The sequence below is a fragment of the Oncorhynchus gorbuscha genome, linkage group LG13, assembly GCF_021184085.1.
Source record: "Oncorhynchus gorbuscha isolate QuinsamMale2020 ecotype Even-year linkage group LG13, OgorEven_v1.0, whole genome shotgun sequence".
In the NCBI taxonomy this organism is placed as follows: Eukaryota; Metazoa; Chordata; class Actinopteri; order Salmoniformes; family Salmonidae; genus Oncorhynchus; species Oncorhynchus gorbuscha.
The window spans coordinates 86,410,777-86,423,101 of record NC_060185.1 but is presented as its reverse complement, the minus strand read 5'-3'; the positions used below and the strand labels follow the sequence as shown (position 1 = coordinate 86,423,101).

The following is a 12,325-nucleotide window of genomic DNA, read 5'->3' as shown; positions in this document are numbered from 1 at the left end:
ACCTCAAACAAGACAAACAAAGACATGTAAAACATCTTCAAATTGTATTCACTTTACAAGAAATACAAAGAATCCTGCATAGGCAGAAAGAAACCTTAAACAGTTCAGGTTTGTTTGCCAACTAAGTAAAGCATCCATCCCTCGTGGAGAATTCCCCCAAACCCTCCCATATAAAACTAACTTAAACGTGCTCTTGGTTCACCATGTAAAATGACAACTTCACACACCATTATTCTAACATTGTTTCAGACTTCAACAGAAAGGCTAGAGATCTTTGCAGCTACTGGAGAAAAGTCCAGGAACATCTAGAAGACTATTTACAGAAGCGTTGGTTCATACGCTCAGATATGACAGTCTGGCAGGGTCAATGCTTTTCACTTATGAAAATGTACAATTGGAATTTGGTTTACTTTCTGAATTGACTGGAATTTAAATTGAATTTACCCCAACCCTGAAGTCAGTCACTTAATGGTCAAATAAAACCTCAGATCAACAAAGTGAACTACTGTGGGTTAAATAGACAGACTGGGTCAATCACAGTTGGTTGTTTTGAATCTTTGTTAAAACAAAACGCACACTTCCTGGTAAAGATGAAACGACCACGGTTTGTTGCTGCAGTCTTGTCATTAACAACAGGAGGAGAGGATGGAAACAAAACAGCTCTTATTTCTACCAACCTAACTTCAAAGGAGCCTCAATCATGAATACAATCAGTCTAAAACAATACATTTCCCAACCCTCACTATAAATTGGCTCAGCACTACAAAACCCATCCAAAAGACCAGGTGGGAACTACAATTCCAGTCCTTCCAGCCAAACACATGCTGGGTTAAAGACCTACATCCCCCATCCTGACCCCAGGCCATTGGAACTCCTGCCTCCACTGCCGCCATAGTAACTGCTGCTCATACCGCCCTGGTTACCTGACAGGAGAGAGATACACACTATAGGACCGAGGAGTTCAGAGATCACACAGTCTAAAGCTTGATAGTCCGGGTCATGCGTAGATACATGTGAACAGATGGGTGTGTTTTACAGAGCTGATACTCACTATAGTCACTGTAACCTCCCATGCTGCCCTGGCTGCTGTAGCCTCCAGAGTATCCCGAGCTCAGCCCTCCACTGCTATAGGAGGACTGGCTTCCCATACCCCCCTGCATTGGACTGCCGTACGAGCCATTACTGCCCCCTGCTGTAGAGTTCAGGAACAGCTCCACATAGCGGTGCTCTGCAGGACAGAGACAGCTGGTTAGTACATGCATTTCTTCATATTAAGGTGGGAAAGCTGGGGAGGAAGAGAGAAACATTTAAGAGTGCCTTTCATAATGGCGGTGGCCGGCTAAAACATGTATAAAAAGACTCACGCATGTTGGCCTTGTCCTTCGACATGGCTGCCACAGCATCCTCATGTGTAGCAAACTCCACGTCAGCCTCACCTGTCACTCTGCCGTCTGGCCCGATCTCTACATGCACTCTCACTGGATTCAGAGGAGAGAAGAACTACGGGGAGAGAGAGAGGGAGCAGTGTTATTCTCATCATCTCTCACACAGACCATTCTTAGTAGTATATCCTAGAACTCACATTGTAGATGTCAGTCTCTGTGGCTCTGTAGGGCAGACCCCTCATGTGAACACAGTGACCCGTGGTGCTCTGGAAGGAGGAGCTACTGTCACCATACCGCCCATCAGACACACCTGAGGTTAGACACATACACCTTAGTTATGGAGAGACTGGTCTGGGGCATGGAGACATCATAGCGTCATGATAGAGGGCTAGGAAGAGCATGACTGGAGACATCATACCGTCATGATAGAGGGCTAGGAAGAGCATGACTGGAGACATCATACCGTCATGATAGAGGGCTAGGAAGAGCATAACTGGAGACATACCGTCATGATAGAGGGCTAGGAAGAGCATGACTGGGAGACCATCATGTTATGATAAACATTTATGACTGATAATGGCTCCCAATTAATCTAGTCGGCTGAAACAAAACAAGATCTTCTTACACTGTGCAGACATCACACCACCCTCTCCCCAACACACACCTCCACCATAGCCTCCGCGTCTAGCCCTGTCGTAGGAGCCCCCTCCTCGGCCCCCCATCATGTTGTACCCACGGCCCCCAGACGGTCTGTCATAGGGCCCCGGTCTCTGCATCCCCATAGGTTTCCTCTGGGGTTCATAGTGGGTCCTCACCTCGGCACGGCTGCTCTTGAAGATCTCAATGTACCTGAGATACATACAGTACACACACCACCATGAAGACCACCACACACAGGAGGAGGTGTAGAATAGAGCTAGTTACTGTACAGCTCCTAAGGCTGAATCAATGTGTCTGTTCAAATGGAAAGGGTACCAATAAAGTTGGGTGTTCAATATGCAGGTGATAAGCTGACATTTTGGTGTATTTGTTTGTCATTGAGGGTACTGATAAAGTTGGGCAATTCAGGACAAGTGCTGCCAAGTGCAGTACTGCTCCATAGGTAGGTGAGTCTTGAACTATGTGAGACTTGATCTGGTGGGTAACAGTATACTGTCTAGTATAAAAGCCTTGACAGTACAACAGGCACTTTTCTTATGGTCACCTGCAGATACCCGATACAGTTAACAGTGATGTTACAGTACAATCTGTGTCCCTGCTATGGTCATTGTTCTGTTGTTATCCATGGAGACCCACTCTCTGAGCATTACCTGTGAGTGACAGTGTGCAGGGTCCGTGTCCTCGTGTTGATTGGCCCTCAGTGAGTTAGAACACCTGGGAGAATCCTGTCTGTCTATTGGCTACCTGTAGTGATGTTTAGTGCCCAGGAACCAATCAGCTTCACTCTTAAGAATCAGGGTCAAATGGATGTGCCCAAATTCAACTGCAATTTTTACTCTGCACTCTCAACCAAACTTGGTGACAAACCTGAGAGCTTAGAGCACCTCGGCACTAAACTCAGAATATGATCTATCTCCCAATGGTTTAAGAACAAGATAATGTGCTTCATTTTCCCAAAGACTACTGTGAGTGAATGAGTGTTAGTGTGTTCTGATCTAATATTGTAACTATGTGTCTTTACAATCAATATCTGAGTACGTGTTGTCTTAAATTAACTGTTCTGTTGAGTGTCAGTTATACCTGTTAATGCTTGTAAGTTGTACACCATAAGAACAGCAACTTTATCCAGCCAACCAACCAACCATCCCCACCTGTGCCCTATTCTTTCCTTGTGTTTCTTTAGAGCCTTTTCAGCTATATCCTGTGAAGCAAACTGCACGAAGGCCTCCCCCGTACTCCTCCCCTGGAAGTCCAGCGGCAATGTTATCCCATTTGGCACGATTTCCAACCCTTCAACCCAAGGACAGATAACCCCAGTGGGGGACACAGTAAATCACATGCCCAGTTACAGAAAGGTAGCTTTCTCTGTTTGTTGCTTGATTTATCCATGAAAACTATGCATTACGACATGTACTGTACATACCAGGTGAGTATTTTTAACCAATGAGACTCAGCAACCATTCAGGCTACTTACTTTTACTGCATTTGGGGGAACATAAAGGAGGATGAGAGGAAAGAGTGTCGAGAGGGAGAAAATTAGAGAGAGGAAATTAGGGAGAAAATTAGGGGGAGAAAATGAGAGCGAGAAGGATACAGAAGAGTGTGAAGGAATGAAAATAAGTGGCTCTGGCAGTACTTGTGTTACCTTTAGTACCCACCCATTCTATAATTGTCCCAGTGGGATGAATTACATCTTTGTTATGATATAGTGGGTTCATGGGAAAACACCAAAGGACAACTGTCAAAGAAAAGTGACAGACGGGACTAGCATGTCAGGCCAAATTATTGTACAGAATAATTCATTTTAAAAAGTGTTCGTTGGGACCAAACCAGTGATAGAGAAACTTAAGTGATGGGGGAAATCCTGGACAAACTATAGCTTATATAATGTATGTCGCTCTGGATAAGATCATCTGCTAAATGACTGAAAAATGTAAATAATCCTGGATCATTGATGAGGGCTGAGTACGGTTTACCTCCTACAGGATGTTACGGGGGTGTTCATGTGAACCAGTGGGAGCTAGCTACTGGTACCTGAGAGGAACTGGACAATCTCCTCCTTGCTGCAGCCGAAGGGGAGGCCTCGGAGCCTGACTAGGCCGTCTCCAGTCGTTTCTGGGCTGTTTGGACCAGAATGTTTCATCACCCAGTCCATTTCCACGTTGTTGGATTTAAAAACTGTGGACAAACAAGTCAAGTCAACACAAAGACCAAAGTCACTACTGCTAGTGTTACAGAGTGTAAAAGGTTAAGAAATGTAGACTAAAGTGAAGTCCCAAGGCACATATTATGCTTCAGCTGCAAACACTGAAACTTCAGGAAGACTTGGGACAGTGACACACAAACACACACACCTTCCACATATCTGTGGCCCATGGTTTCTCTGTCCTTCTTCACAGCGATCTTCAGGTCATCCTCATTCTCCAGCTCAACGAAGGCCTCTCCGCTGGGTCGGCCCTCACGCGTGGAGGTAAAATGGATGCTGGTGCCATTGTTGGCGATTTTACAATCTATATGCCAAGAAGAGGGTAGAGGGACTCAGTTATCTCAGATGTGAGAGGTGTTGGCTATAAAGGTGTTGTTGCAAGCTATTCAGGTTTTATCGTAAAGGTGTTATTACCTGAGAAGAACCTCCGTACTTCATCCACAGAGCAGGACCATGGTAGGCCTCTCACACGCACCACGTAACCCTCTCCATCAGACATGGTTGGTATTCTCTTAAACCTGAGGAAAGTAAAGAAGCATCAGGGTACTGTATGTTTGCAATGCTTAGATAACGTTAGCTAATTACCTTTACTCAGCTAGCTAGTTACCTAGCTGGCCAACTACATTGTATTTTACTTTTAGGTAAGTGAATGAAGTTATGTAGCATTTGCAGCGATTTAGAATGTATAACGTCACAAGACATGATCAGCTATCTAACAGGCTCGCGCATTGTTGCTTCTAGCTAGCTAACGTCAGTTATATTCATTAAGCTGGCTAGCTAAATCCATCATCACGAAACATACTATTTCATTTACACATAACAAACTAGCTAGATTAAGTCAATGTGTCTAACGTTATTAGATAAGAATAATTTCATTATCGTCGACAGTCAGACACAAATGTCAGGCCTGGCGTTAGCTAGATAAGTTAGCGCTTAACGTTCGCTACCTGGCTTGCTAGCTTGATCAAATTGGCTGACCTAAACAGCAAGCAAGGACTCACAAGCTAAAGGTATTATCACAAATCACATTCGTTGAAAAATAAACATAGATACCTGTTAATTTGAATTCAGTGACAATATTATCACTACCACGATTTGTGGTATAGCCAGCTAGCTGTGTTTCGGGGTGTCCGGGCGGTCTGTTTCTGCTAGCTAGCTCCTAGCTTGCTAACTTGGTCCACGCCCAAAAAGTATGACGTAGCCTATCTGGGCCCATTTCGCTGAGGAATCTTTCAAATGAAAACTGTACCAATGCTGAAGACTAAACGACACCTATCTAGTTTCTTGTGAAACTTGCAAGCTATTTCTTGCTTTCAAATTTAACATTTACATAGCTTTCCAATGCTCTTGAGAAAAAAAATGCACTCACATTACTCTAAGGTACATTCCTAATATAACATTTAAGCAACTATAGGGGTTCCGCCAGTGTTGCAATCTGAGGAACACCTAAAGGTGCCTCCAGAAACCTTTTCTTATTAGAGTGTGGCGCAATGGGATTAAGTGCATTTCTCATCTGATCATCTGTGAAGAGTGCCTGGCAATGAAAAACCTATACTGGAACGTGTCTTAAATCTCAAATTTCAAGTTCACAGAGGAACACAAATTTAATTGAGTTAACTCCCGGGTGGTGCAGTTGTCTAAGGCAGCGCCAGTGGTGCCACCGGAGACTCTGGGTTCGCGCTAGTGCGACCGGGAGGTCCGTGGGGCGACGCTAACCAAGGTGCACGGCGTTTCCTCTGACACATTGGTTGAGACAAGATAGTTATTACTAACAACAATTGGGTACCACGAAAAAGGGGATAAAAATAAAAAAGTAATTGAGTTAAAGGCAGCTTCTTTTAGATTTCCATTAAAATGGGCAACAATAGCTTTTTAGCAAGAAAATATTTCTCAATAAATAATTTACCTAGGACTGTCTCTGGGTGGGGTGAGGGGGAACTGAAAAATAGCGGAGGATGAGGGGATTTGATTAATCCGGCCTGGGTATGTGTTGCGTGCCTTCTAAAATGAGGGAGGTTCAGGAGTCATGAGCAGGAGAGCAAGGAAGCCCCAGTAGCACAATCGTTTATTAGAAGTCCCAACTCAACAACAACAGGTGGAAGAACACGTCCAAACGAAGTCGCCACACACAGGGAATAAACGCAACACACGGAGGAGAAACCTCTACTCCTAAAATAAAATCCCGTGGCGCAAACACGCACCCCTAACATAGCAACAACAGCAAATAATCCCGCACACAGAATAGCAGGCAGCGCAGGTTAATAAACCCACCGAAATTAACTAATAGGACACAGGTGTAAATAAAAAACAGACAGACACAAACGAAAAGAAAAAATGGATCGCCGAGCACCGCACGAACAGGGAGAGGAGCCACCTTCGGTGGATATCGTGACAGTATGCGTGTTTTGCACCGGGTGAAAGTTGATTGCCCCGGGCTTCCTCCGGGGCAGGTGCCCAGTTCAAAGCCCACTGCGAAGTCTGCACAAAACAAAAGTTACCTGGCTAAGTACGAAAGGTAATGAGTAGGATTATGTGTTTTCACATGCAAAAGTAATAGCTTTTAATAAAAATCGAACATGTATTTTGTAGAAAAGAGATGTGCGTTTCTGGATGATGCAACATGCTGCCTTGTTGACAACATGTACAGGCCACAGACCGGTGTCCGGTCTATAATCGAATTCGTCCATTGGCAGAGAGGTTTGGAACTCTCTTTGCTTTCAGGAACCTTTTCCCCGAGGAATCTTTTAAAAATGTTCCTCAAATAACCTTTTAGGGTGTTAAGGTTTCCGTAGGAAACTTTTATGTCCCATGTTTTCCATTATGAACAATAACAATAATACTATTAACAATAGTAATACAAATAACATTGAGTGGTGAACTTGTAAAGTCACAAACTCGTTTTATTGACTTTAAAAGTCCCAGAAATCCCACTTGCAGACGTCACAGAAATCTCTGGTCTCCCTTATCCCTCTCTACAGCAAAAAGTTTCCCTCATCAATTCCCAGAACACATTTCTGAATGAACAGCGTAGTGCTTTTTAATGATGCTGCATACTCAATATTAAAAAGGAAATGGACCCCCCATTGCCACTCCCAATCCATGGAGATGTCCTCCAGCTCTTCAGTGAGTAGCTCCTCCACATCCAGGAAGAGTTGAATGTGGCTCTCATGATGAAGGTTACTCAATCATATTTCAAACAGTAAGTTAACAACTGAGCACATCACACCTCACACATTACTACTAACTTTGCATGCATTTATTTGTCTGCAGGGAAATACATACCCTGTCTGTGACGTACAGCCCACTTGGATCTTCTTTGAATAGGTAGGGGAGGAGAAAAATGGCTGCAGTGACCTTCAGTCCTGTGTAATAGGGTGTGTAATAAAATGGCTGCAGTGACCTTCAGACTTGTGTAATAAAATGGCTGCAGTGACCTTCAGACCTGTGTAATAGGGTGTGTAATAAAATGGCTGCAGTGACCTTCAGACCTGTGTAATAGGGTGTGTAATAAAATGGCTGCAGTGACCTTCAGACCTGTGTAATAGGGTGTGTAATAAAATGGCTGCAATGACCTTCAGACCTGTGTAATAGGGTGTGTAATAAAATGGCTGCAGTGACCTTCAGACCTGTGTAATAGGGTGTGTAATAAAATGGCTGCAGTGACCTTCAGACCTGTGTAATAGGGTGTGTAATAAAATGGCTGCAGTGACCTTCAGACCTGTGTAATAGGGTGTGTAATAAAATGGCTGCAGTGACCTTCAGACCTGTGTAATAGGGTGTGTAATAAAATAGCTGCAGTGACCTTCAGACCTGTGTAATAGGGTGTGTAATAAAATGGCTGGAGTGACCTTCAGACCTGTGTAATGGGGTGTGTAATAAAATGGCTGCAGTGACCTTCAGACCTGTGTAATAGGGTGTGTAATAAAATGGCTGGAGTGACCTTCAGACCTGTGTAATGGGGTGTGTAATAAAATGGCTGGATTAGAATCAATAGAATTAGAACAGCTGCATTATTGTAGAGATTCAGCAACTCCACGGCACACCCCCCTCTGCAATGATTTTGGCGGCCATTGGGTAGAATCCGGACAGAATGTTTCTGTCCACATCCATACCAAATTTGCTTCTCATCTCTGAGAAAATCTGAAAGTCTATTTGTTTATAATGCATTATCAATATATCTTAGATTCATATGACAGTTCTTGGCTATTCTACATTAATTGTGCTTTTTACCATTTCTTTCTACAATGGCTGACAAATGGAGTGCTGAGCACAGTTTTAAGATATCCTTGGTACCTTGTTTCATAAAAACTTTCTTTTTTTTCTTTTTCAGCCCTTTTCATTTTGTCTTGTAGGGAACTTATGTTCGGTCTCTTTTCTTGGCAGTCCACCTGCATCTGTTCAACATATAACTCTTGACTGAAGGAATCCTCACCAATCTCAATCTGAAAATCCAATATAAATATCATCAAATGTTGATACATACAGCATCAAACACGATCAAAGTCTATAGAAAAAGGAAAAATGTCCTTTATTCACAAAGCATCTCAGAGTGCTGTTGTAGGATCAGGTCCACACTTGTCCATACAATCGTATATATGATCTTAAAAACAGATCTGGGATCAGCGGTTCGACTTTGATAAACTGAATATGGGCCCTTATCTGTATACCAATAGTTACCTTGGCTATTTTGGTCAGGTCTTCATTTTTGATGTCATCTGGGTTATTTTTCCCTTGCCCCCTAAACTTCTTCTGCATTTCCTGTACTTGTATTTATTCTTTATCATGCCGTGCCATGACACCTTAAAAAATAAAATGTGGAGAGGAGAAATGATGGATTATTGGGACCGAGGTCAGAGGAGCAGAATAGAGATGGTCTTGTTATGCTGCTGGAAATGTGATGGTTTAACAATGTGAGAAGAAAATATCCACGCCAGCACATTATGATCTGGGTAGGCACAATAGTGTAAAAAGGTTATTAGCGTGAGTATGAAAACTGAAGAATTCGTACACATCCCTTCACTGTCTGGTCTCTCAACGAGAGTAGAAACATACAAGAATACAGTTAGACTAACAATTATGTTCATAATACAAATTACATTGACTGATGGTGTTGATTATCATCATGTAGAAGTTGACTATGTGCTATGCTATAAGCTGCAGTGATTATGAGAAGACAGAGTATGGAGGAAAGAAAGAAAGCAAAAGAGCAGAGAATGTGAATGTGAATAGGATCACTGTGATAGAATCAATGATGCAGATGATAGTCATACTGTAACGGCGTTCTTCGTTTGTCGAAAGAGAGTCGGACCGAAATGCAGCGTGGTTGTTACTCATGTTCTTTAATGAATGATCGCGATACATGAAATAACATATAAATATACAAAACAACAAACGGAACTTGAAAACCTAATACAGCCTGTCTGGTGAACAACTACACAGAGACAGGAACAATCACCCACGAAATACACAGTGAAACCCAGGCTACCTAAATACGGTTCCCCATCAGAGACAACAAGAATCACCTGACTCTGATTGAGAACCGCCTCAGGCAGCCAAGCCTACACTAGACACACCCCTAATCAACCACAATCCTAATGCCTACAAAAACCCCAATACGACAACACAATAAACCCATGCCACACCCTGGCCTGAACAAATATATAACGAAAACACAAAATACAATGACCAAGGCATGACAGACCCCCCCCCCCCCCCCCAAGGTGCACAACCATAGGGAGGGTCCGGGTGGGCGTCTGTCCATGGTGGCGGTTCCGGCTCGGGACGTGGACCCCACTCCATTAATGTCATATTTCCTCCCCTTCGCGTCCTGGGATAATCCACCCTCGCCGCCGACCATGGCCTAATAGTCCCCACCCAGAACTCCACTGAACTGAGGGGCAGCTCGGGACTGAGGCAGCTCCGGACTGAGGGGAAGCTCGGGACTGAGGGGCAGCTCGTGACTGAGGCAGCTCGGGACTGAGGGGAAGCTCGGGACTGAAGGGAAGCTCGGGACTGAGGGGCAGCTCAGGACTGAGGGGAAGCCCGGGACTGAGGGGAAGCCCGGGACTGAGAGGAAGCCCAGTACTGAGATGAAGCTCATGCAGCTAGTAGGCTCCGGTAGATCCTGGCTGGCTTGCGGATCTGGAAGATTCTGGTTGACAGGCAGATCTGGAAGAGACTGGTTGACTGGCAGATCTGGAAGAATCTGGTTGACTGGCAGATCTAGAAGATCATGGCTGACTGGCGGATCTAGCTGCTCTATGCAGACTGACAGCTCTGGCTGCTCCATGCAGACTGGCAGCTCTGGCTGCTCCATGCAGGCTGGCAGCACCTTGCAGACTGGCAGCTCCCTGCAGACTGGCAGATCCTTGCAGACTGACAGCTCTGGCTGCTCCATGCAGGCTGACAGCTCCTTGCAGACTGACAGCTCCTTGCAGACTGGCAGCTCTTTGCAGACTGACAGCTCTTTGCAGACTGGCAGCTCTGGCTGCTTCATGCAGACTGACAGCTCTGGCTGCTCCATGCAGGCTGGCAGCACCTTGCAGACTGGCAGCTCCCTGCAGACTGGCAGATCCTTGCAGACTGACAGCTCTGGCTGCTCCATGCAGGCTGACAGCTCCTTGCAGACTGACAGCTCCTTGCAGACTGGCAGCTCCTTGCACACTGACAGCTCTTTGCAGACTGGCAGCTCTGGCTGCTTCATGCAGACTGGCATCTCTGGCTGCTTCATGCAGACTGACAGCTCTGGCTGCTTCATACAGACTGACAGCTCTGGCTGCTTCATACAGAATGACAGCTCTGACTGCTCAATGCAGGCTGACAGCTCTGACTGCTACTTGCAGACTGGCAGCTCCTTGCAGACTGGCAGCTCCTTGCAGACTGACAGCTCTGGCTGCTTCATGCAGACTGGCAGCTCAGGCTGCTCCGAACAGGCAGGAGGCTCCGGCAGCGCTGTAGAGGAGGAAGGCTCTAGAAGCGCTGAACAGGCGGGAGACTCCGGTAGCGCAGGAGAGGAGAAAGGCTCTGATAGCGCTGAACAGACAGGAGACTCCAGCAGCGCTGTAGAGGAGGAAGGCTCTGATAGCGCTGAACAGACAGGAGACTCCAGCAGCGCTGTAGAGGAGGAAGGCTCTGATAGCGCTGAACAGGCGGGAGGCTCCGGCAGCACAGGAGAGGCGAGGCGCACTGTAGGCCTGATGCGTTGTGCTGGCACTGGTGGTACTGGGCCGAGGACACGCACAGGAAGTCTGGTGCGGGGAGCTGCTACCGGAGGACTGGTGTGTGGAGGTGGCTCTGGATAGACCGGACCGTGCAGGCACACTGGAGCTCTTGAGCACCGAGCCTGCCCAACCTTACCTGGCTCGATGCCCACTCTAGCCCGGCCAATACGAAGGGCTGGTATGAACCGCACCAGGCTATGCACCCGCACTGGAAACACTGTGCGCTCCATAGCATAACACGGTGCCTGCCCGGTCTCTCTAGCCCCCTGGTAAGCACAGGGAACTTGCGCAGGTCTCCTACCTGGCATAGCTATACTCCCTGTAAGCCCCCCCCCCAATACATTTTTTGGGCTGACTCTCAGGCTTCCATCCGCGTCGCCGTGCTGCCTCCTCATACCAGCGCCTCTCCGCTTTTCCCGCCTCCAGTTCTTCCTTGGGACGGCGATATTCTCCAGGCTGAGCCCAGGGTCCTTTTCCGTCTAATATCTCCTCCCAAGTCCAGAAGTCCTTTGATCGCTGCTCCTCACGATTAACAGGGAGAGTTGGCTCAGGTCTGACTCCTGACTTTGCCACTCTCCCTCTGAGCCCCCCCCAATACATTTTTGGGGCTGACTCACAGGCTTTCCTCTGCGCCGTCGTGATTGCCTCTCAAACTCCATTCTCCTATAGCCCTCTTCGCACTGCTCCAGCTAATCCCAGGCGGGCTCCGGCAATCTCTCTGGGTCGACCGCCCACCTGTCTATTTAATCCCACGTCGTATACTCCATACTTCTGCTGTCCATAACGTCCTCATAACAGCGTCTCTCAGCTCTCGTAAGTGCCTCCTTTCGCTGCTCCTGCTGTAGATGCCTGTT

General features: G+C 46.2%; 1 protein-coding gene across 2 annotated transcripts; it reads right to left on the bottom strand.

Annotated features, from left to right (window-relative positions):
• Positions 1 to 25: 25 nt before the first annotated feature.
• On the bottom strand, positions 26 to 5,461 carry LOC123993641 (heterogeneous nuclear ribonucleoprotein H-like). Of its 2 annotated transcripts, none has more exons than XM_046296001.1 (10): positions 5,305 to 5,461; positions 4,666 to 4,769; positions 4,400 to 4,555; positions 4,080 to 4,223; positions 3,197 to 3,335; positions 2,050 to 2,234; positions 1,583 to 1,695; positions 1,365 to 1,500; positions 1,052 to 1,228; positions 26 to 923 (listed from the first exon to the last, which is right to left on the bottom strand). In XM_046296001.1, exons 2-10 carry the CDS (start codon positions 4,748 to 4,750, stop codon positions 838 to 840), a joined length of 1,221 nt encoding a protein of 406 aa, XP_046151957.1. In that variant the 5' UTR covers positions 4,751 to 4,769; positions 5,305 to 5,461; the 3' UTR covers positions 26 to 837. The 2 variants fall into 2 exon arrangements, with proteins under 2 accessions (XP_046151957.1, XP_046151958.1); XM_046296002.1 differs by having other exon boundaries at positions 794 to 927.
• Positions 5,462 to 12,325: the final 6,864 nt, after the last annotated feature.